Here is a 26,897-nt window from a genome sequence, read left to right as displayed (position 1 = left end):
GATTATTTTCCCATACACCCCGGCGCACTGCGCTGGCTGATTCGGAAGATAACTCGAAAGATACATTGCGATTTGAGGCAAAAAATTCTATCGGTTAGATTCCGGTAGTAGATAGAACCAAATAAATTGGTTGGCAAAAAAATTGGTTGTCACAACAAATTTGTTTTCTGTGTGTGGGGGCTATACGTAAAAGTGGTCCATTTGCAATACTGTCCGACCTACATCAATAACAACTACTTGTGCCAAGTTTCAAGTCGATAGCTTGTTTCGTTCGGAAGTTAGCGTGACGGACGGACATGCTTAGATCGACTCAGAATTTCACCACGACCCAGAATATACTTTATGGGGTCTTACAGCAATATTTCGATGTGTTACAAACGCAATGACAAAGTTAATATACCCCCCATCCTATGGTGGAGGGCATAAAGAGAGGAAATCGCTCAATTAGTGTGTAGCCAAATTTGTAAGAATCGGGCCATATAAGTATATATGAGAGCTATATCTGAACCCATTTTTATAAGTGTTTGCAGGATTAGTTCATACTATGCAAATTACATTTTGCCAACTTTGAGTAAACTGGGAAAAATCGGGCGGTACATGTATATGAGAGCTATATCTAAACATGAACCGATTTGGATAATATTTTGTAGGTTTAGTTGTCTTGTCTAAGATTTGAGTAAGATCGATTAGTAAATAAATCTATTTTGGGCGAGACATATAAATAGAACCTATATATAAATCTGAACCGATTTGGATGATTATTTGCACATATAATTAGTACTATAAAATATTATCTTTTGCTAACTTTGAATAAAATCGAAGTTTATGGCCAAATTTGGGAAAATCGGGAAATGCATAAATATGGGAGCTATATCTAAATCTAAGCCGATTTCCATGAAATTTTGCACACTTAAAGGGTGGTGAATTAGATTTGTTTGGAAAAAAACTTAATGCGACCCCATTTGTCGATATCGGGCGATACATATATATGCACTCAGAAAATTTAACGTCGTAACTACAAGTAAATTCCATAATATTGAATAGTTCAAAATTTTACTCACAGTTAGTAAAATTTAACTATTGATGAACAAAATTAACTCAGTGGAAGTAAATTGAACTTACAGCCATTACCAGCAAAATGGTTAAGAACTCCCAATGAGTCGTAAATGGACTGAAGCAAATATAATAATAGGGAATACGTATTTTCTCGAACATACGAAGAAGTTTCTCAGCGTTACTGAACTTTTACTGTGCAATACTACGAAGTCTAGTTGGACACGAAATTTCCATTTTTAGTATAAATAAACTAACGATGAATGTCAATTCTAACTACCGTTGAGTGAATCTTCTTCTAGACAATAGTTCGTCTCCGAAACATGCTCGTGCTCGTGTGGTGTTTCTAAAAATAGACACCCTTGACTGTGTGTGTTAATGAATACATGCAGCCAAGCAAGAAAAGAATAAACAAAGTCACATTTGGTTGTTGATGAGTGTAAGAGCTAAATGTCCAGTGGATAGTGATGGTACGCGGTTCGATCCTCCGTCCGGACAGAAGGTAAAATTTTATAAAATGATAAAAATAAAATCTAATAAATGATTCTAAAAGATTTGCCCTACAGAAGAGTAAATGATTTGTACTAAATATAATATGACATGTAGAAATTGGGATCCTCCCCTATGAGGTCTCCTTGCTCCAAGTCACCAGGTGGTCTAGGAAATCCGGAACATTATTTTTTTCGTTTTCAAAAAATTTATTATTTTGTTAATTTTTTACTTCTGAACAGTTAAATTTGAACTTGACAAAAGTTAAAACAAATTACTAACCTATAGGAAAATGTTGAACTTACTATGGGTACATGCTTCTTTAGCGACATACGAAGTTCAATATTAACACTGGTTAGTTAAAAATAACTCGCTAATGGGTTCACTCTTCTCTGAGTGTGGGAGCTATATCTAAATTTGATCCGATTTTTTCCAAATTCCATAGCGTTCGTCCTTGTGCCAAAAAAAAGCCTTGTACCCAATTTCATCAAAATCGTTTAATACTTGCGACCAGAATACTGCGAACAACAAATACATGGACCGAAGGACGGCCACCAAGGGCTAGATCGATTCAGGAGGTGATTCTGAGTCGATCGATATATATTTTAGGTCTAAAATCAATATTTATACTGTCTCATTTTCTGCATATGTTAAAATCACTAAGAATAAAAAGTTCAGACGATCTTATTTATATTCTAAATAATCTATGGCTTGAGACATCAGTGAGCAAAGATTTGGTTCAGAGTATGAATAACTTCCATAAACTATCATAATGTATGATTCTTAAACTTTTAGCTCAGTGTACTGAAGTGCATGTGCTACATGCCTTTTGCAAAATTGCCTCCGATTCAATTAACCATTCATTTTTGAATTAAATACCACGTTTTTCCACGACTTGTGAATATTACGTGGCGAATTTAGCTGTGAAAGCAGCGTGAAATTAGGTATTTCAAAGTACTCCTCTGAGAAAGCCTAAGTTTTCCCAAAGCAAAGAATATCAGATTTCGTAAAGTTTTGATCTGTGGCGACATCAAAATGATTGGCTTATAAACTTAGGATGTTTGGGTAAAACAGTTTTATATTTTCTCCAACGATTGGTTTGAGATTTAAAGAGATCGCCTTTGTTGTCCGCAATCTGTTGAGCTCAATTTTGACCGGATCCGTGTCGGAAAAGGGTCTGGGTGGCATCTATGCCCTTAAGAGGAATCATCGGGAGACCGTTCTATATGGGCGCTATGGCAAAACGTGGACCGATATATACACGCAAAAAAATAATTCTTTCCTCCCAAACGAAATTTTAGACAAACAAAGTTCGTTTCTCATTTGCTTTTCGCTGTAAGGAAGTGTATTTGGAAGAAAAGTATATACTTTTTGTGATAAATGTTTATTCTTTTCCAGGATGTAAAAACAATTTCATAAAGACTAACTCAAAAAAAAATTTTTCTGGCTAATTGCATTTTCCCTCACATCTTTCTCACTTCCACGAAGATTTTTAGTTCTTAGCACCTTTTTCTGTAATACAAACAATGTAGAAGAAATTATATGATTTTATAAATTTTTAAAATTTTTTTACCTTTCGCCTGGACGGAGAATCGAACCGCGGACCATGCACTTTGTAAGCCAACACACTAACCACTGAGCTATGTACCTGTTATGGTCATCAATAGATAAATATCCATATAAGTTATATTTATATAGCATAGCTTGCGGCGCCCACGAACCGAATAAACAAAGTTTATTTAACAGAAACAAACATTTAGTCTGGCACCGTGGAGCAGTGGTTGCTACGTCTGACTCTCATGCCAAGGGTCGTGGGTTCGATCCCTGCTTCGACCAAAGTTTTTTTTTTTTTTTTTTTTTTTTTTTTACATACATTCCACATATGTTCGGAAGATTCCGAAAAAAATGTTCAACATTACATTGTACTATATTATATTTTGAACTGTAAAATGTGTTTTATTAAAGACGAAAAGTCAGAAAAGAACAGTGTTTGATATAAACGAAATGGACTCTGTTGTTGTTTCAAAAATAACTTTTTTTATTGAAAAAATAAAAAATTTGTAACAAACGAATTTTTTTGTTGATAAAAGTTTAAAATTTTCGAAGCAATTCAAAAAACTCTAACAAAAGAAAAGCGTTTTCGGTACACGTTTTCCAAACGTTTTTTTTCTTTGCGTGTATTAAATTAAGTAAATAACTTAAAGTAGCTCTAGATTTAAAATTACAAAATCGGATGAAAATGGTGGCTTCCATGCCATTAAAAATCAAATCGGAAATTCGGTCTATATGGATCGATATATTCCAAATTTGGCACAGCTCTTAATAAACCTAAAATATTTACCTCTGGTTTTAAATTTTCAATTAATCAATTAATTTTATTAATTTAATCAATTAGTATTTTAATAGAATAATTTTATTGGCGTAGGTGATTGATACTATCATTATGTGATTAAAGATAATGGGATCAAATGATTCTCCAAAGCAAACCTATTTTTATGTGTATTGAGTGTTAAATTGAATAATATTTAAATTTTAAATAAAATTTTTGCAATATGTGCTTTCTGTGTGCTTTGTGAATATAAAAAAATGATAAATTGATCAAATGGGTAAGCATATGATTTCAGTGTAATTACAAGGTCATTGACCTCACTCTAATTTCGTCAATATACCTTTACCTTTTCATTAACTTTGTTGTGATTGATATAATATTCTGTAGGAATTTTTGGTACTTTATTCATGTTTCAAAGAAAAACTTAAACCAATCTTATGTTACAAAATGTAAAGAATTGAGCTTTCATTTCATTCGAAGTTGTATTAAACTTGTCAAAAAAAATGGGTGTATTCTCTTTCTCGTCTTTGCCTATTTATTATCTATTTTCCCAGCAAAACACAAACATTGTATCCGCCTACATATACAGAAAATCCCCCCCACCACCAAATTTTCGATAATATTTCATGGCCTTTTAATGAAAATTTGCTTTCTACTCATCTAGGCTAACAAAATTTTATACCTTTCACTAATTAATTTTTGGTTTAAAGGCATTAACATACACATACGTATAGTTTCACAAATTTCATGAAAGCCAATTTGCAGAAAAGGCAATTATATAAAACCACAGATCGATGAACGATAATGAAAACTCTCTACAAATTTGGGAAATGATTTTATTTTATTTTTTGACCAAATAATTAATACAATTGAATTCCATGAAGCACGCATTTGGAATACACAATGCAAAAGGCAATAACCTTCACATTCATAGGTTTGAATTTGGAATTTAAAGGTTATTACAACTGGGTGATTTTTTGTACCTTAAATCACAAAGTGCTATTATATTGGAAAGTGGTATTTTGTCAATAGATGTAGTTGGGGTAGTCTATCTTCAGCACTATTTATCACATTGTGATTGTGAAGTTTGGCCTCTATTAGTCAGACTAGCCGGCCGGGTTCGGCCTTCACAGAATATATGTATTGTGCATTTCAATTTCTCGGATCTAAATTTTTAATAAAATTTGATAAAACGTGAATTCGTGAATTTGAAGTAAAATTGTTCAGAAATGATCAAACCCAACAAATAGACCACAGATCTCCTTTAAAGAGTAGGTCCCGGTAAAGTCTCCTTGAAGGTACATAAATTGAAGTACTCTTTTTTCACTTTTTTTAAAACGTTTTTTTTTTTACATGAAACATATATGTTTCAAGAAAAGAGGATAATTTCTACTTGAAGTCTGAACTTGTATCAGAATTTGTAAATTTAAGCTGAAAAACCGAAGAAATTAAAACTTGTTCCCTAGAATTAAGTACGCAAAACTCAAATTGAAAAGAGTTTTCTGTATTAATATTACCCTTACAGCAATTATCCGCTTCTTTGTTTTTTTTTCAGTATGTCATTTACCATTGTTTAGTTTTTCTTTCAGGATTATGTATATCGCTAATAAATACAAATCACCACATACACATTTTTTATAGCCCTCTTCAATAATTCATAGAACAAATATTCACGAATTTGACTTGGAAAATTTAGTATTGCATTCATTAGCAAACAACTATGGGCCGCAATCAAAACCACAGCTAATTGAATGCACTCATGCGGTGAAATTTTGGACATGTAAAACTCTCAGGTCAGGTATGAAATATGACTGAATGCCACTGACAAAAATATTGTGCTTACCAAAAAGATTTCTTGGCCTTAAAATATGAATGGCTGAGTTTGCCACTCGCAACAAAAATCGTTCCTACCAAACGAAATTTTGGTAGAACTGCACCTTACTGGCATCTCAACAAATTGCAAAAATATCAAGTATGTTACATAGTTTGGTGTATTGATTCTAAAAAGCTAAAAATGTTGGTGTTTCAGCCGAAGTAGGAATCTATGTCAAAATTTGTGGACGTTCGGATTTAAATTGCGAGCTGGCCATATCTGGTGAATACGGTGGGTGGGGAAGCAATTCGAAGGCCAATTCATTAATTTTTGCCATCGTTCTCAATGACTTGTGGCACGGTGCGTTGTCTTGGTGGAACAACACTTTTTTATACCCTCCACCATAGGATGGGGGGTATATTAACATTGTCATTCCGTTTGTAACACATCGAAATATTGCTCTAAGACCCCATAAAGTATATATATTCTGGGTCGTGGTGAAATTCTGCGTCGATCTGAGCATGTCCGTCCGTCCGTCTGTTGAAATCACGCTAACTTCAAAACGAAACAAGCTATCGACTTGAAACTTGGCACAAGTAGTTGTTATTGATGTAGGTCGACTTTTACGTATAGCCCCATATAAACGGACCCCCAAATTTGGCTTGCGATTGCTCTAAGAGAAGCAAATTTCATCCGATCCGGCTGGTCTCTAACAACCATGCAAAAATTGGTCCACATCGGTCCATAATTATATATAGCCCCCATATAAACCGATCCCCAGATTTGGCTTGCGAAGCCTCAAAGAGAAGCAAATTTCATCCGATCTTGCTGAAATTTGGTACATGGTGTTGGTATATGGTCTCTAACAACCATGCAAAAATTGGTCCATATCGGTCCATAATTATATATAGCCCCCATATAAACCGATCCCCCGATTTGGCTTGCGAGGCCTCTAAGAGGAGCAAATTTCATCCGATCCGGCTGAAATTTGGTACATGGTATTAATATATGGTCTCTAACAACCATGCACAAATTGGTCCACATCGGTAAATAATTATATATAGCCTCCATATAAACCGATCCCCCGATTGGGCTTGCGAGGCCTCTAAGAGGAGCAAATTTCATCCGATCCGGCTGGTGTTAATATATGGTCTCTAACAACCATGCAAAAATTGGTCCACATCGGTTCATAATTATAAAGGGTGATTCTTTTGAGGTTAGGATTTTCATGCATTAGTATTTGACAGATCACGTGGGATTTCAGACATGGTGTCAAAGAGAAAGATGCTCAGTATGCTTTGACATTTCATCATGAATAGACTTACTAACGAGCCACAACGTCGAATTTTCAGTGAATGGGCCCTAGAAAAGTTGGCAGAAAATCCGCTTTTTTATCGACAAATTTTGTTCAGCGATGAGGCTCATTTCTGGTTGAATGGCTACGTAAATAAGCAAAATTGCCGCATTTGGAGTGAAGAGCAACCAGAAGCCGTTCAAGAACTGCCCATGCATCCCGAAAAATGCACTGTTTGGTGTGGTTTGTACGCTGGTGGAATCATTGGACCGTATTTTTTCAAAGATGCTGTTGGACGCAACGTTACGGTGAATGGCGATCGCTATCGTTCGATGCTAACAAACTTTTTGTTGCCAAAAATGGAAGAACTGAACTTGGTTGACATGTGGTTTCAACAAGATGGCGCTACATGCCACACAGCTCGCGATTCTATGGCCATTTTGAGGGAAAACTTCGGAGAACAATTCATCTCAAGAAATGGACCAGTAAGTTGGCCACCAAGATCATGCGATTTGACGCCTTTAGACTATTTTTTGTGGGGCTACGTCAAGTCCATAGTCTACAGAAATAAGCCAGCAACTATTCCAGCTTTGGAAGACAACATTTCCGAAGAAATTCGGGCTATTCCGGCCGAAATGCTCGAAAAAGTTGCCCAAAATTGGACTTTCCGAATGGACCACCTAAGACGCAGCCGCGGTCAACATTTAAATGAAGTTATCTTCAAAAAGTAAATGTCATGGACCAATCTAACGTTTCAAATAAAGAACCGATGAGATTTTGCAAATTTTATGCGTTTTTTTTTTTTAAAAAGTTATCAAGCTCTTAAAAACTCACCCTTTATGTAGACCCCATATAAACCGATCACCAGACTTGACCTCTGGAGCCTCTTGGAAGACCAAAATTCATCTGATTCAGTTGAAATGTGGTACGTGGTGTTAACATATGGCCTCAAACTTCCATGCAAAAATTGGTCGAAATCGGTCCATAATTATATATAGGCCCTATATAAACCGATCCCCAGATTTGACCTCCAGAGCCCATTGGAAGAGCAAAATTCTACCCATTCGGTTGAAATTTGGTACGTGATGTTAGTATATGGTATCCAACAACCATGCAGGAATTGGTTCCTATCAGCCCATAATTATATATAGCTCCCATATAAACCGATCCCCAGATTTGACCTCCGGTGCGTATTGGAGAAGCAAAATTCATCCGATCTGCTTGAAATTTGGTACGTAGTGATCGTATATGATATTTAACAACCATGCCAAAAGTGGTCCATATCAGTCCATAATCATATATAGCCCCATATAAACCCATATAAACATTGTGCTAGTATATGGTCGTTAACAACCATGCCTAACTAGGTCCATATCGGTCTATAGTTATATATATATATATATATATATATATATATATATATATATATATATATATATATATATATATATATATATATATATATATATATATATATATATATATATATATATATATATATATATATATATATATATATATATATATATATATATATATATATATATATATATATATATATATCCCTCAGATAAATCGATTTCCAATCACACAAAAATTGGTCCATATCAAGTTCAGAATTGTATATAGCCCCCATATAAGCGACCCCCATATTTCAATTCTGGCTCCTTACGTACCGTGCAAAAAGTCCATATCGATTCGTTATTATTTGTAGACTTAACTATACATAACTTTTTTGTCTAATATATACCACGTATAGACTAACTCACAATTTAGAAAACGATGTTAAGAAGTTTTAAGATACAACAACCCAAGTATTTCGATTGTGGATGACAGTCTTTCGTAGAAGTTTCTACGCAATCCATGGTGGAGGGTACATAAGATTCGGCCTGGCCGAACTTACAGCCGTATATACTTGTTATTACATTGTTCTTGCATTGAAAAGCAAGATATAATGTATTATAGTACTCCACTCCTTGTTGTAATAACAAACAATTAACGTATAGTGAACAATTGATACATAGACATTTCCTGGAATAATACACCATAGTATGATACTCCAGCCTACTACCAATCCCCGTGTGAAAAATGGCATATATAAAAAGGATTTTTCTCAAATCCTTCTATTATATATCCAGAAAAAAGGAAAATTTTCGAATGACAATTTCCTTTTTTACCATCCTCAAGCAACAACACATTCGTGTGGAATATTTATGCCATAGCTACAACCGAATGTGGATAATAGCACACTTTGGAGACTAATTACACAGGTGATTATCTATTTTTAATGTGCTTTTTTCGTTTTAATGACCATTTACCGTAGTATTTACTCTTAAATGTTCCTGCTATTGTCCCAATTTTGAGCTTACATTTGTATCTAAGATCTTTAATGCTGCCAACACCAACCACCCAAGCATTTAGTATAACATCCAGTAGTAGTAGTGGATTACCCAGGTAGAAGAAAAAACAAAATCATAAGGCAAAGCTTTCTAAGCATTACAAAGAGCTAAAGATAGAGCTCTGCTGCTATTATACGTAGTTAAAACTAAGCTGAATTAAAAGTGTTTTAGTACGGTTATGTGTCGTCTCTCTCGGTCTCCCTCTCTCTCTCTCGTCGAAGCCTTTTTTAGTTAGTTAGTTGCTATACGTGTTCTCATATAACCGACAATTACAATTGCGTGTAATTATAACAATAAACATGGCGCCCAAACAAAGCCCTTTGTAACAACAACGAAAGCGGAAAAATAATGGAACACAATGAGTAACATAGGAATGCAAGAGAAAAGATTCATGGGCTATAGTGGCGGAAACTAGAATAACTATGGGAAGTCAGGAGATGATAAGTTTACTGGCATAATATTACTAGAAGCAGTAGAGGTAGTGAATAGCTGTTCGCTCTAGGTGAATTGTATTCAGAGAAAAGAAAAGGCAATCGGAAATGAGCATTTTGAACTGTGACGATCTAGCATTTCCTTAATGGCTATAATGATTTGTAAGCATTAACCTTAGTGTTTCCTTTGTACACAGAATTCAAATATAGTACTATAATATAAGGCAACTATAACAAGTATATATGCGGCAGTAAGTTCGGCCAGGCCGAAGCTTATGTACCCTCCACCATGGATTGCGTAGAAACTTCTACTGAAGCCAATCGCAAGGTATCTTAAAACTTCCTAACACCGTAATATATGCGACATAGTCCATACGTGGTATATATTAAACTTAAAAAGGCCGATTAAATACGTATATAATTAAGTTTAAAGTTTCTATAGAAATAAAATTTTGACAAAATAAAATTTTGACAACATTTTCTATAGAAATAAAATTTTTACAAAATTTTCTATAGAAATAAAATTTGGAAAAAATTTTCTATAGAAATAAAATTTGGAAAAATTTTTCTATAGAAATAAAATTTTGACAAAATTTTCTATAGAAATAAAATTTTGTCAAAATTTTCTATAGAAATTAAATTTTGTGAAAATTTTCTATAGAAATAAAATTTTGACAAATTTTTCTATAGAAATAACATTTTGACAATGTTTTCTATAAAAATAAAATTTTGGTAGATTATTTTTGGCTCGAGTGGCAACCATGATTATGAACCGATATGGACAAATTTTATAACTATAGACCGATATGGTCAAATTTTGGCATGGTTGTTAGCGGCCTTCTACTAACACCACGTTGCAAATTTCAACCGGATCGGATGAATTTTGCTCCTCCAAGAGGCTCCGGAGGCAAATCTGGGGATCGATTTATATGGGGGCTATATATAATTATGGACCGATATGGACCAATTCTTGCATGGTTGTTAGAGACCATATACTAACACCACGTACCAAATTTCAACCGGATCGGATGAATTTTGCTCCTCTAAGAGGCTCCGGAGGTCAAATCTGGGGATCGGCTTATATGGGGGCTATATATAATTATGGGTCGATGTGGACCAATTTTTGCATGGTCATTAGAGAACATATACCAACACCATGTACAAAATTTCAGCCGGATCGGATGAAATTTGCTTCTCTTAGAGGCTCCGCAAGCCAAATCGGGCGATCGGTTTATATGGGGGCTATATATAATTATGGACCGATGTGGACCAATTTTTGCACGGTTGTTAGAGACCATTTACTAATGTACCATGTACCAAATTTCAGCCTGATCGGATGAAATTTGCTTCTTTTAGAGCAATCGCAAGCCAAATTTGGGGGTCCGTTTATAATGGGACTATACGTAAAAGTGGACCGATATGGACCAATTTTTGCATGGTTGTTAGAGACCATATACTAACACCATGTACCAAATTTCAGCCGGATCGGATGAAATTTGCTTCTCTTAGAGCAATCGCAAGCCAAATTTGGGGGTCCGTTTATATGGGGGCTATACGTAAAAGTGGACCGATATGGCCCATTTGCAATACCATCCGACCTACATCAATAACAACTACTTGTGCCAAGTTTCAAGTCGATAGCTTGTTTCGTTCGGAAGTTAGCGAGATTTCAACAGACGGACGGACGGACGGACGGACGGACATGCTCAGATCGACTCAGAATTTCACCACGACCCAGAATATATATACTTTATGGGGTCTTAGAGCAATATTTCGGAATGACAAAATTAGTATACCCCCATCCTATGATGGAGGGTATAAAAATTACAGTAATATTGAACTGAACCGTTTTAGCAAAAACCTTTACATATCACCAAAAGCTGCTACCAACGGAAAAGAAATAACAAATGTAGACAAAAGTTCGACCAGGTCTAGTCTCTTGTACTAATTCTATTATTTGTATAATGTTAACGGATACAGGTGGCAAATTCTTAAAATTGTTTTCTTAATTGGAAGTTAAATTGAGCCTAAGACAGACATAGCAAGCAAGCAAGCTAAGAAAGACAAACCGGGACGAGCCGGCTTTATTGTACCTTTCATCACTTTGTAGACCAATACAATTGTTCCAACACTGAGCGAAGTCTAAAGTCGGGCGGGGCCGATTATATTATACCCTTCGCCACTACACCCAGAAAAAAGTGACCCCTTATCATTAGCGTAGCTAGACAATTTTCCTAGGGGGGGCTATAGCCCCCACTAGCTAAAAATGTATAGACTGAACTTATAGGTTCAATTAATGTTTTATTTCATAAAATTGAATAAAAAATTAGACATCAAAATAACTCGACAATTAATTTATAATAAAGCAACTAAAAGTAGTTCCACACTTTTCTCAGCAAAAAAATTGTGAGTTGTTCTAAAGGCACAACTTTAAAAGTACTTCCAAAAATGTCCTCAATTATTTTAACTACACAGGACGTTTTTTTACTTCATTTTTTTTTTCATATTTTAATGTGTAATTTTTGTTTTCTTTTTTTTCAAATAGTTTAAAAAAAGAGTACGAATAAATAAATTGGTACAAATTATTCAAATTTTGGCACAAAACTGCTAAATCTATTATAGAAAAATCGATTTTGGAAATTCTTCGAGGAAAAACGTTTTAAACAAGCGTCAGAATGCATTAAAAATCATAAAAACAATATAAAAATTATTTATTTGGCAAAAAAAATTTCACAAAATTTTTGAATTCACATTCAAAACACTGAATCTCATCTTAAGAAGTGATGCAAATTCATTGCAACGTCTGTTGAAACGGTGGACATTTGTTCTATGACAAGCTCATATTACATTCATTGCTTCTCCGCCAATTTTGCACCATTTTCACTACTTTTTTGGCAACGCTTTTTCGCAGCATTATTAAGATATTAATTTATGAAAGAATAGTTTTATAATCAATTACTATTTTTTTAATTAAATTAAACTAAATCATAAGTTCAACCACAGCTTTATTTCATAAATATCTGACTTCAAACATTGCCATCGGCAACTGCTACCACAACCCAAGTAATTCGATTGTTAATGAAAGTCTTTAGCGGAACTTTGTGCGATTGTATATTCTTGTTTAATTTTTATAAAAATTAAAAAAACTATTGACATTTATTGAAAAATGGAAAATCATAAATAGAGTTTCAAATTCTGGGGGGGGCTAAATTTTTCTGGGGGGGTCTAAGCCCCCTCCCCAGAGGCCTTCCTACGCTTATGCCCCTTATTTAAGTTAAAATGGACTCATTGTGAAGAAAGTTGAACTTCGTATAGCGTCAAAGACAATTTTATTTGTTTGAACTATTTGATTTTCGTAGAAATTAGGTAGAATGCATTCCATATATTGGTTAACATATTCCTGTATTTATGTAGCACTATACTACAGAATGAAAAAAAATTAACTTAATTGAATTCACATATGGAATGATTTTATTGAACTTTTTTCACTCATTTGGACAAATCTTACATCTTTTACTTCAAAAATAGAACTGCTTACCTTCGTTTTTATACCCACCACCATAGAATTGTGGGGTATAATAAGTTTGTCATTCCGTTTGTAACACATCGAAATATCGATTTCCAACTATATAAAGTATATATATTCTTGATCAGGGAGAAATTCTAAGACGATATCCGTCTGTCCGTCTGTCTTTCTGTTGTAATCATGCTACAGCCTTCAATAATGGCGGTATCGTCCTGAAATTTGGCACAGATTCGTATATTGTTTGCAGGCAGGTCAAGTTCGAAGATGGGCTATATCGGTTCAAGTTTTGATATAGTCCCCATATAAACCGATCTCCCGATTTGGGGTCTTGGGCTTACAAAAACCGTAGTTTTTATTCAATATGCCTGAAATTGGAAAACTAGAGGTATTATAGGACCATCAAAAAGTGTACCGAAAATGGTGCCTATCGGTCCATGTTTTGGTATAGCCCCCATATGGACCGATTTCCCAATTTTGCTTCTTAGGTTAGGTGGCAGCCCGATGTATCAGGCTCACTTAGACTATTCAGTCTATTGTGATACCACATTGGTGAACTTCTCTCTTATCACTGAGTGCTGCCCGATTCCATGTTTAGCTCAACGACAAGGGACCTCCTTTTTATAGCCGAGTCCGAACGGCGTTCCACATTGCAGTGAAACCACTTGGAGAAGCTATGAAACTCTCAGAAATGTCACCAGCATTACTGAGGTGGGATAATCCACCGCTGAAAAACTTTTTGGTGTTCGGTCGAAGCAGGAATCGAACCCACGACCTTGTGTATGCAAGGCGGGCATGCTAACCATTGCACCACGGTGGCTCCATTCTTGGGCGTCTATAAAGTGTATTTTCTATCTGATTTGCCTGAAATTGAAAAGGTATTTTAAGGCCACAAATTGGTGTGCCGAAAATGGTGATTATCGGACCATGTTTTGATATTGCCCCCATATAAACCGATCTCCCGATTTTACTTCTTGGGCTTCTAGAATCCGTAGTTTTTACATAATTTGCCTGAAATTGGAAATCTAAGGGTATTCTTGGACCATAAATAGATGGGCCGAAAATGGCGAGTACCGGTCCATGTTTTGATATAACCACCATATAGACCAGTCTCCCGATTTTACTTAGGTTAGCGTCACTGAATGTTACCTGATGAATGAAGGGGTTGTTATTCTGTTCGAATTTTCTTTCTTTATACACCATCACGAACATTGATAGACTTATTGTTTGTTATTTATGTTTAATAATTTTTCTCACTAATTTAAAATAACAAATATTTTATATGTTATTTATTATATTATTTGACTATATTATTTTTTAACAATCTCTCGTATACCGTAACAACATGATTTCAACTAAAAAACAACCCATGCGCAAACATATGGATGACAGGTATCGATTCTACACTGCGTCCAAAATTTCACGAGTGTAAATCGGCCGAAAGATATATATGGGAGCTATAGCTAAATCTGAACCGATTTGTCTGATATTTAGCAAATTTTATCACAAAGCATTTGTATATTCGAAATTTGAAGAAGATAAGGTGATAAATACGCCATTTATGACCAAAATCAATAGGGATCGTCTTTGAGCCGAAAAACGACCCTGTGCCAAATTTTAGGACGATAAGGCTAGAACAGCGGCCTATACTTTGCGCACAAAAATACATTAACAGATAGACGGACATACAGACAGACAGACGGACATCGCTAAATCGACTCAGAATTTAATTGTAAGACGATCGGTATACTTAAAGAAGGGTCTATGACTGTTCCTTCTGGGCGTTACATACAAATGTACAAACTTATTATACACTGAAAAAAAAAAAACAGTTATTACAAAAAAACTACGTATGCCTCAAAACGAAAATGGTAAATTACACATATTTTTGTCAATGTACATATAAGTTAAAATAAATGTGCTGACACAACTATTAGAATATTGGCAATTAATGCACATTTACGTATATGCTTTTGTTTATGGCTTGGTAAAGTCATAAACAAAAACCCAATACAGCTTAAAATAAATTCGATATAATACCACTAAAAGCCTATGTGGCAATTCCCTAAGTACACTTAAATATATTCCGTCATGTGGAAATTGGCCTAATTAGAATATTAATAATTAAACAGCAAGTTAACAAAAATAATAGGTTAAGCCGAATAGCAGTAAATAGCCGTAGTGGGGGAAATATTGTGAGAATAAGGTATATTGTGAGGTAACATTGACATGAATGAACAATTTGTTTGAAGAAAAGATGTCATTAAATGAAAATTTGTTTACCTGTTTACCAACAGTAAATAATATGTTTAATAGCATTTTGTGGATTTATTGGAAAGTTCGTCTTTATTACCAAAACAAAATAACTCCTTCCTGTGAAGTAAAATTTTAATCCAAGGAACACTCGTATATCAGAGAAATGCGTCTTCTATGCTAAGCAAAATTCGCATTCGTATTTTAAGGACATGAAATCCTTGTACTTACGACAATATTTTTTCAGTGTGGTACAAACAACTTAATACTTGTGGTTAAATTGAAGAAAATTTATTAAAAATAATACATTTTTTTGTGTTGTTTAAGAAAATTTTATATTTTGATAGACAAAATTAGAGTTAAAAACTTTTATAGCGATAGAATTGAAGACATATATTTGTCAAATTTATTTGGAAAAAGCAGTTTAGACTGCTTTCGGAATTACCACATTCCTCTTCTACTTGCAGCGAAACTATCAACCAATTATCAGAATATTTTGGTGTAAATCACTAAACCCAAAGTAAATTACACTTGAATCTCCCGAAAAAGGTTTTTGATAGGCGGCTTTGCCTACATAAATTTTTGTATGAATATATTACTTTTCAGATATTTTCAGGAGGTTCAAGTGTAATTTTCTTAGGGTTTAGTGAGTTATTATTATTGAAAATTTTTCGTTTGTGACATAAAACTGTCCATATTAGTAGTATGCGGCATATAGTTTTATTCAATTCTTAATACACGTATACACAACAAAAAGGTCTGATGCTAAAATGAACTTGTGTTTATTGCAAAAAAATTATTTCGCTATAGTTTATTTTACCAATATAGTCCATTCGATTCAAACTTAACCAGGCTGAAAACAAAAATTTGTGAAAATTTTAAGCACGAGAACTTCATTATAGAACGCTGTAGCGTGATTATAACAGACAATCAGGCTTACAGACGGACATCGATAGGTTGCTTTAAAGTGCTACCCTGATCAAAAAACTCAAATTCAATAAAATGTGTCCTGGAATCCAAAAATTTTGACCGTCCCTTTAGGATTTTAGTATTGATTCCGAACCAAAGATGCTCCTTGTTTTATATAAAAGTATTTTTAATCCAAATTATAACGGATACATCAACGTAAAAAATATTTTCTTAATTCCAAAAAAATTTAACCCAATGATGCTACAACCTCAAAATAAGTCATAGCCTATATTTGAAGGGTTTTTACCTTATATCTAAAGATTCAGTATTTCGGTAAATCTACGGCAGATTTCTTTAAATCAAAACGGTATTTCCTTACTTTAAGGAAAATTTGCCATTGTTCAAAGACATACGACCTTGACGGAGTCACGCAAATTTCCATAATTTTAGTCATAAAACAAGTATATTCTGCAAGTTCGGCCAGGCCGAATCTTATGTACCTTGAACCATAGATTGCGTACAAAACTTCTACTAAAGACTGTCATCCACAATCGAATTACTTGGGTTGTGGTAATACTTGCCGATGGCAAGATATCTTAAAATTCCTTGCCACCGTCTTCCTAATTGGAAATTAGTCCATACGGGGTATATATTAAACAAAAAAGGCCGATTAAATACGTAAATAATTCAATTTGACAAAATTTTCTATAGAAATAAAATTTTGACAAAATTTTCTATATAAATTCGATCGGCTATATATAACTATAGACCGATATATATGGTTGTTAGAGACCATTTACTAACACCACGTACCAAATTTCAACCGGATCGGGTGAATTTTGCCCTTTCAAGAGGCTCTGGAGTTCAAATCTGGGGATTGTTTTATATGGGGGCACCATATAATTATGTACCGATATGGACCAATTCCTGCATGGTTGTCAGATACCATATACTAACACCACGTACCAAATTTCAACCGAATGGGATGAATTTTGCTCATCCATGAGGCTCCGGAGGTCAAATCTGGGGATCGGTTTATGTATATGGGGGCTATATATAATTATGGACCGATGTGAACCAATTTTTGCATGGTTGTTAGAGACCATATACTAACCCATGTACCAAAATTCGGATCGGATGAAATTTGCGTCTCTTAGAGGCTCCGCAAGCCAAATCTGGGGATCGGTTTATATGGGGCTATATATAATTATGGACCGATTTGGACCAATTTTTTCATGATTGTGAGAGTCCATATAAAAACATAATGTACCAAATTTCAACCGGATCAGATGAATTTTGCTCCTCCAAGAGGCTCCGCAAGCCAAATCTGAACGTCGGTTTATATGGGGGCTATACGTAAAAGTTGTTCGATATGGCCCATTTGCAATACCATCCGACCTACATGATTAACAACTACTTGTGCCTAGTTTCAAGTCGATAGCTTGTTTCTTTCGGAAGTTAGCGTGATTTCATCAGACGGACGGACGGACATGCTTAGATCGACTCAGAATTTCACCACGACCCAGAATATATACTTTATGGGGTCTTAGAGCAATATTTCAATGTGTTACAAACGGAATGACAATGTTAATATACCACCCATCCTATGGTGGAGGGAATAAAAAGGCGGTTGAAAACCTATATAATTCTGTTATTCTGTAAGAATTTTTGTGCAGTATAAGAGACCAAATTTCAGCCGAATCGGATGAAATTTGCTCTTCCAAGAGGCTCTGCAAGTCAAATCTGGGTGTCGGCTTTTACGGGGGCTATATAATTATGGACCGATATGGATAAAATTTTGCATGGTTGTTAGTGGTAATATATGTACACAACATAGAAAATTTCAACAAATCGGATGAAATTTGCTCCTCCAAGAGCCTCCGAAAGCCAAATCTGGGGATCGGTTTATATGGGGGCTATATATATTTATGGACCGATATGGACCAATTTTACATGCTTGTTAGAGACCATATGCTAACAGCACGTACAAAATTTCAACCGGATCGGGTGAAATTTGCTCCTCCAAGAGGCTCCGCACCCTAAAAAAAATCGCTTCTTTAACATATGTTCCAAACATATTTTGCAGGAAGCACATATATTATTGGATACTGCCGAAACATTAATATGTTTGTTTTATGTGAACATATTATATGTTTGGAAGCATTTTGAGCCCAAAAATATTATATGCTTGGAAGAATTTTTCCCAAAGACGATTGTGCTCATTGCCAACATACTCGTAATTTTCACTTCCATGAAATATTTTAGTTCTTAGCACCTTTTTCTGTAATACAAATAATGTTGAGGAAATTATTCACTTTTATAAAGTTTTTAAATTTTACCTTTCGCCTGTACGGAGAATCGAACCGAGGACCATACAGTTTGTAAGCCAACACACTATCCACTGGACTACGTAGCTGTTATAGTCACCAGTAGATAATTATCGTTATAAGTTACATTTATATAGCATAGTTTGCAGCGCCCACGAGCCCATGCAAACATAACATTATTTAACAGAAACATACATTTGTTTGCCACGTGGAGCAGTGGTTAGCATGTCTGCCTTGCATGCAAAGGGTCGTGGGTTCAATGCCTGCTCCGACCGAACACTTTTTTTTAATTTACACATTTATATTCATACTATATTAAATTTTTATAATGAAACTTCAAAATGTGGGTTATTAATCATTTTACTGTCCCAACTCTAAGAAGAGTATAGTGCCCTTTCGTTATTTTTATGGAGACCCCAGATTTCTTTTAACGAACCAAGAAAAAAATTGTGTCCATAATGCCAAAATGATAAACAAAACATATGTCTACATATACATAAAATGCTGCTCTCAAGGCGAAAACATATGCTGTTTGTTTTTCAAATGTCTATTCTCCTGGTTCCGAATGTCTCTTCTCTTTATTCAAATTAAATAATATTTAGACTTAAGCATATCAAATGTTTGGCCTTATCATAAAACAGTTTTCCGAAACAACATACAAGCGGTTTCACAGAAATTGTTCTCTTTTGATTCTTTCGCTGTGTTATGTTGATATCTTTCGTCAACTCTCCCGGTTTCCATCTCTCTTTCTCTATACTCTCTCTGTCACTTTGAATAAAATATCACAACATATGTATGTTTAGTCGGAATTTGTAAATATATATAAGTTTGCATTCACACATATGATTTTTATGAAACATTCATGCCCCAAACATAATATATTCTAACATATTAACATAGATGTCCCAAACATTTAGTGTTAGTTTAGAAACATTACATGTTTGCACTTAAATATATTGTGTTTTAAAATTGTGCCCGAAACACATTTTGTTTATATCGGAACATATGAAAAACATATTTTTCTAACAGTGCGGAGGTTAAATCTGAGGATCGGTTTATATGGGGGCTATATATAATTATTATTATTTCTTGTTTTATTTCCAATACGGGAATAATTTTGTACTTCACAAGCCGTCTTTTTTGAAGTCAATTTTGTCCAACATAAAAATACGATAAGCCAATTTTAATAAGCAGAAATTATCACCAAAATAAGTTTTCGACGTTTTCTTTTCACTAAATTCTATTCAGTTTTCTTTTGTACATCCTAATGTATGTCAGATTATCCCGGCTGAATTTAGTATAAATGTTTTAATAACTTACCATTAAGCAAAAGTTCACTGCTGCCGTTGACCAAATTGTCCATTATTGGCTGGAATGTATAGAAGGTCAGTGTTTCCAGTTTGTTGCTTTGTACATTCAGTGACAACAATGCCGTTGTTCCACGCAGTAGTCCATTATCGATTTTCTTCAGCAGATTGTTACGCAAATTTAAAGTTTTCAAATTATTCAAACCATCGAGGGCACGTTCCGAAATACGCTGAAAGGATACAGAGTAAAACAAGAAATGGGTGAAACACATGAATTTATCACTGAAAGCCACGAATTTTGTGAGGCCACAAAAACCAGCCAGGCAGCATTTGAACAGACAAGGCAAACAAAGGAGGATATTTCGATTCCTACATCCCCCAATGAAACTGAGTGAATTGCTTAAAATCATGTAAATATCCAATTAGCTTGCATGTGGATATACAATCTGCTGTCATATCCAGTTTTAATGGGGCGACAGTCTTCCACGCATACCGGAAACGGATATAATGAGAAACAACACCAACAATAATAACTGTAGCTAATACCAGTGGAAAAATATTGTCTACTCCTCGCATAAATAAATAAACACACCTGTTAGTAACTCCCATAATTATTAGATATATGGAGTGTTCAAGTCATCCATCGCCAATGACAGAAAGGTGGGTGAAAATGTGAATGGAATTAAGTAAGGGACACAAAATTGACGAGCATGACTAAATGGTACTATAATTTTCCATTTCTTCATAGTTGGTTGTTTACTATCCTTTAAAGGTACTTCAAAACATATGAAAGTGAAACAACTGTCATTATGCGAATATATTACGACTATATTACAACTAATCATTGTATGAACAAACATGGAAGTTACAATACCTAATGAGGCTTCAAAAAGGACAAACAAAAAACCTTTTTGTACCCTCCACCATAGGATGGGGGTATATTGACTTTGTCATTCCGTTTGTAACACACCGAAATATTGCTCTAAGACCCCATAAAGTATATATATTCTGGGTCGTGGTGAAATTCTGAATAGATCTGAGCATGTCCGTCGTCCGTCCGTCCGTCTGTTGAAATCACGCTACGAAACAAGCTATCGACTTGAAACTTGACACAAGTAGTTGTTACTGATGTAGGTCGGATGGTATTACAAATGGGCCATATCGGTCCACTTTTACGTATAGCCCCCATATAAACGGACCCCCAAATTTGGCTTGCGAACGCTCTAAGTGAAGCAAATTTCATCCAATCCGGCTGAAATTTGGTACATGGTGTTAGTATATGGTCCCTAATAACCATGCAAAAATTTGTCCATATCGGTCCACTTTTACGTATAGCCCCATATAAACGGACCCCCAAATTTGGCTTGCGATTGCTCTAAGAGAAGCAAATTTCATCCGATCCGGCTGATATTTGGTACATGGTGTTAGAAATTTGGTAAATGGTGTTAGTATATGGTCTCTAACAACCATGCAAACATTGGTCCACATCGGCCCATAATTATATATAGCCCCCATATAAACCGATCCCCAAATTTGGCATACATAACGACACCGTTAAACGTACCTCTCGTGCAAAATTTGAAGCAAGTCAGGGTAAAACTCTGGCTTTTGAGGCCGTATAAGTGCAAATCGGACGAAAGATATATATGGGAGCTATATCTAAATCTCAACCAATTTCAATCAAATTATCCAAGCATTGGTAGAATGTCAATTCTACTCTCTGTGCAAATAGCGATTGTCTTTGTTCCAAAAACCGACGATATGCCAAATTTGAGGACGATCGGACTTAAACTGCGACCTATACTTTGCACACAAAATTACATATACCGACAGACAGACGGACATCGCTAAACCGACTCAGAATTTAATTCTAAGACGATCGGTATACTAAACGATGGGTCTCAGACTTTTCTTTCTTAGCGGTATATACAAATGCACAAACTTATTATACCCTGTACCACAGTAGTTGAAGGGTATAATAAAAATGGGAAATATTAAGCAAAAGCCATTTTATGGCACAATAGTGCATTTATGATTTATCCAACGATACACACGTTTTAGAAGTATAGGACAATTTGAGGAATTTTTATTTTTGCTCCTTAGCAATGGTGAGTTCACAATGATATCAGCTAGATTTAAGCAAGATATGTGGTCAATTGTCGGATTTTTTACATTTGGCCACATCGAGCGACATTAACACAGCCGGAACTTTATCTAAATCTTATGTGGAAAGTATGGAGACAACTTCGCTGACGTTGTGCCAATTTTGCCTAAATAGGAAGAATATATGGCGCTTTATCTAAATCTGAACGGATTTTGATAAAATTCGACACAGATATATAGAATGTTAAATCTTTCTTCTGTGTACAATAAAGCGAATTGCAGTAAAATTCCGTTGAAATGACATATATACCTATATATGGGTGTTATATCCAAATCTATTCCAATTTGAACTAAATTTGGCACACAAAGCTAAAATATTAATTCTACTCTCAGGGAAAAATTTCAAGTAAATCGAAATGAAAATTTGGTCTTCGGTTGTTATTTGAATCTAAATCGGTCGAAAGATATATATGGAAGCTATATCTAAATCTGAACCGATTTCAACGAAATTTAGCACTCTTGACCATCCATTGTACTCTTTATGCAAAATTTTAAGGAAATAAAGGCAAAATTCTGGCCTCTAGGGCCAATTAAATCCATATCGGGCGAAAGATATATACTGGAGCTATATCTAAATCTGAACCGACCAAGTTTTTCGAGACTCATAAAATATTCGGATGTACGGAATTTGAAGGAGATCGGTTGATAAACACGCCAATTACGACCACATCGGTGATAAATATAGATAACAGCTATATCTTAATCTGAACCGATTTTTTCCAAATTCAATAGCGATTGTCTTTGTCCCGAAAAAATACCCCATACCAAATTTGAAGACGATCGGACATAAACTGCGACCAGTACTTTGCACACAAAAATAAATCGACTCAGAATTTAATTCTAAGACGATCGGTAGCTAAGCGATCTGACTTATCCTTCTTGGCGTTACATACAAATGCACAAACTTATTATACCCTGTACCACAGTAGTGGTGAAGGGTATAAAAAGATCAAATTTAGATATACCTCCCATACATATGTATCTTCCGATTTCGATAAATGGCGTCATATTGCGCTTCTTTACTAACCGATTGTCGTCAAATTTGGCACAACGTAATCTAATTAACCACACTTGAATTGTTTAAAATCGAAATTGGTTTAGGTTCAGATATAGCTCCCATATATATGAATATGTCGCCCGATTTTCCCAAAATTGGCAATTAAAGCCTTATTTATAAAATGATCTTACTCAAGCATCAAACCCCTATATAAATCGATCCCCCGATTTGTCCTCCGGAGCCTCTTGGAGGAGCAAAATTCATCCGATCCGGCTGAAATTTGGAACATGGTGTTAGAATGTGGTCTCTAACAAACAAGCAAGAATTGATCGATATCGGTCCATAATTATATATAGCCCTCATATAAACCGTTCCCCAGATTTGATCTCCGGAGTCTCTTGGAGGAGCAAAATTCATCCGATCCGGTTGAAATTTGCAACGTGGTGTTAGTATAAGGCCGCTAATAACCATGCCAAAATTGGTCCATATCGGTCTATAGTTATATATAGCCGACCCCAATCACACAAAAATTGGTCCATATCGGTTCATAATCATGGTTGCCACTCGAGTCAAAAATAATCTACCAAAATTTTATTTTTATAGAAAACATTGTCAAAATGTTATTTCTATAGAAAATTGTGTCAAAAATGTTATTTCTATAGAAAATTTTGTCAAAATTTTATTTCTATAGAAAATTTTGTCAAAATTTTATTTCTATAGAAAATTTATTCCGTTTTGTTTGTTATTGTTGGCTTCTCTTCAATCGTTATTGTTGTTTTTGATCTCAGCTTAAAGCCATGCATTGACTAAACTACAAGTGTAGCTTAACCAACAGAGGAAAAGTATGCTCGTCAAATGTATTTGGGCAAAGCCCTATAGACTGCAAGATGGTTGGATGTACAGCTGTTTCGGAATTACCACATTCCTCATCAGCATCCTCTACTTGCAGCAAAACTATCAACCAATTATCAGAATAAATTCGGGTAATTCACTCAACCCAAAGTGAACTACACTTGAACCTTCCGAAAAAGGGGTTTGATAGTCGGCTACCGCCTAAACAAATTTGCAAGCATATCTCTTTTCCTTTGCCAAACTCAAATCATCGATTTGAATGTATTTGGCTGTGTTTGTTTTTAAGCGTGCTTCCTCTATCTTCATTCGTTTTGTTTGTTATTGTTGGCTTCTCTTCAATCAATTTAGGCAGTAGCCGACTATCAAACCCCTTTTTCGGAAGGTTCAAGTGTAGTTCACTTTGGGTTGAGTGAATTACCCGAATTTATTCTGATAATTGGTTGATAGTTTTGCTGCAAGTAGAGGATGCTGATGAGGAATGTGGTAATTCCGAAACAGCTGTACATCCAACCATCTTCCAGTCTATAGGGCTTTGACCAAATAAATTTGACAAGCATACTTTTCCTCTGTTGGTTAAGCTACACTTGTAGTTTAGTCAATGTATGGCTTTAAGCTGAGATCAAAAACGAAAATTTATTTCTATAGATTTTTTTCCAAATTTTACTTCTATAGAAAATATTGTCAAAATTTTATTTCTATAGAAACTTTAAACTTAATTATATACGTATTTAATCGGCCTTTTCTAGTTTAATATATACCACGTATGGACTATGTGGTATATATTACGGTATTAGGAAGTTTTAAGATACCTTGCCATCGACTTCAGTAGAAGTTTCTACGCAATCCATGGTGGGGGGTACATAAGCTTCGGCCTGGCCGAACTTACGGCCGTAAAGGGTGATACGGTCAAAATTTGGTCAAGGGAAAATGCGTGTAAGTCGGTGAAATCGTTTGTTTAAAAATTAAATTAAATTTCTTTTTCATGTTCAATTAGTATAAAATTCAGGAAAAATATTCAGTTAGGCTTTCGCTTTTCCAAATCCGAATTGCCGGGCCTCACGCTTGACACCTGCCATCAGATTTTGTACAGCCGCCTTGTCCACCTTCTTCGCCGCAGAAAGCCAGTTTGCCTTGAACTGCTGCTCGTCCTTAGCAGTTTTTTGGTCTTCTTTAGGTTCCGCTTGACAATAGCCCAGTATTTCTCAATTGGGCGGAGCTCTGGCGTGTTGGGAGGGTTCTTGTCCTTGGGAACCACCTGCACGTTGTTGGCGGCGTACCACTCCATGGCCTTTTTACCGTAATGGCAAGATGCCAAATCCGGCCAAAACAGTACGGAACAACCGTGTTTCTTCAGGAAAGGCAGCAGACGTTTATTCAAACACTCTTTCACGTAAATTTCTTGGTTGACAGTCCCGGAAGCTATGAAAATGCTGCTTTTCAAGCCACAGGTACAGATGGCTTGCCAAACCAGATATTTCTTTGCGAACTTTGACAGTTTTATGTGCTTGAAAATATCTGCTAAATTTCCCCTTCCTTTTGTCGTATAAAACTCTTGTCCCGGAAGCTGCTTGTAGTCGGCTTTGACGTAGGTTTCGTCGTCCATTACCACGCAGTCAAACTTCGTCAGCATCGTCGTGTACAGCCTCCGGGATCGCGCTTTGGCCGTCGTATTTTGTTTATCATCGCGATTTGGAGTCACTACCTTCTTGTAAGTCGATAGTCCGGCTCGTTTTTTGGCTCGATGCACGGTTGTAGACGATACACCCAGCTTATTTGCGGCATCTCGGAGAGAGAGGTTAGGGTTTCGCTTGAAACTACCGGCAACTCTCTTTGTCGTCTCAGCGGCTTCCGGTTTTCGATTTCCCCCGGATCCAGACTTCCTGGCTGTCGACAATCGTTCCCCAAACACTTTAATTACATTTGGAACGGTTGATTTGGCAACTTTTAGCGATTTTGCCAGCTTTGCGTGCGAGTAGCTCAGATTTTCGCGATGCGCGAGCAAACTTTTGATACGCTGCTCTTCTTGCTTGGACGGCATTTTGAAAACTGAAGAGTGAATTCCAAAATCAAAATAGGAGCAACATTCTACACACACACACCTTCAAGATGAGGGGTGTTCTGGTTTATTAAATGCAAAATTGAAAGAAATACGTCAAGTTTATATTGACCAAATTTTGACCGTATCACCCTTTATATACTTGTTGTTACTTGAAACATAGCATAATTTTTCTGGAAGTCGAGTCTGAATTTGGAAATTAAATTTATGGTTAACACGTTTTTAACCCTTATCCTGTACTAGTGGGTCAAATTTGCCCAAACCAATTTTACATGAGTATATTTTTTTTGTATGATCATTATTTCGACTTGAAACTTTTTAAATTTTATTTTTTTATAAGAATTTTATTCTAAAGAAATAGTTGAGTTGAAAGCTCTGTTTGGCTGAGCCCTATAAAAAAAGTTCCGTAGTCTGTATTAGTTTATTATATGAATAAATTTATATTGGGCAAATTTGACCCACTAATACAATATGCGGTATTTTTTTAAGTACAGGATAATGGTTAAAGGGCTTTAATAGCATATGAAAAAAGCTGAAAAAACGAACAATTAAAATTTACTTCCTAGAATCAAGTACGCAAACCATAAATTTAAAAGAGAATTTTATCCTAATTTTCCGGTGCAATGGTTAGCATGCCCGCCTTACATACAAAAAAAAAATTCTGATTCAATCACCAAATTAATTGGTCCAATTAATTTTTTA

The 26,897-nt window shown here is 35.2% G+C and overlaps 1 protein-coding gene across 1 annotated transcript in view; it reads right to left on the bottom strand.

The window, feature by feature from the left end:
• The window catches only part of Con (leucine rich repeat protein connectin), a 376,229-nt gene that overhangs the window by 196,377 nt on the left and 152,955 nt on the right, over positions 1-26,897 (bottom strand). The window contains exon 3 of the mRNA XM_075307668.1: positions 20,141-20,357. Within this exon, the coding sequence (XP_075163783.1) occupies positions 20,141-20,357 (217 nt within the window). The remainder of the gene's footprint in view (positions 1-20,140; positions 20,358-26,897) is intronic.

The sequence above is a fragment of the Haematobia irritans genome, chromosome 4 (genome assembly GCF_050003625.1).
Source record: "Haematobia irritans isolate KBUSLIRL chromosome 4, ASM5000362v1, whole genome shotgun sequence".
NCBI lineage: Eukaryota > Metazoa > Arthropoda > Insecta > Diptera > Muscidae > Haematobia > Haematobia irritans.
Note: the sequence above shows the minus strand (reverse complement) of the source record. Positions and strands in the feature narration are given on the sequence as shown.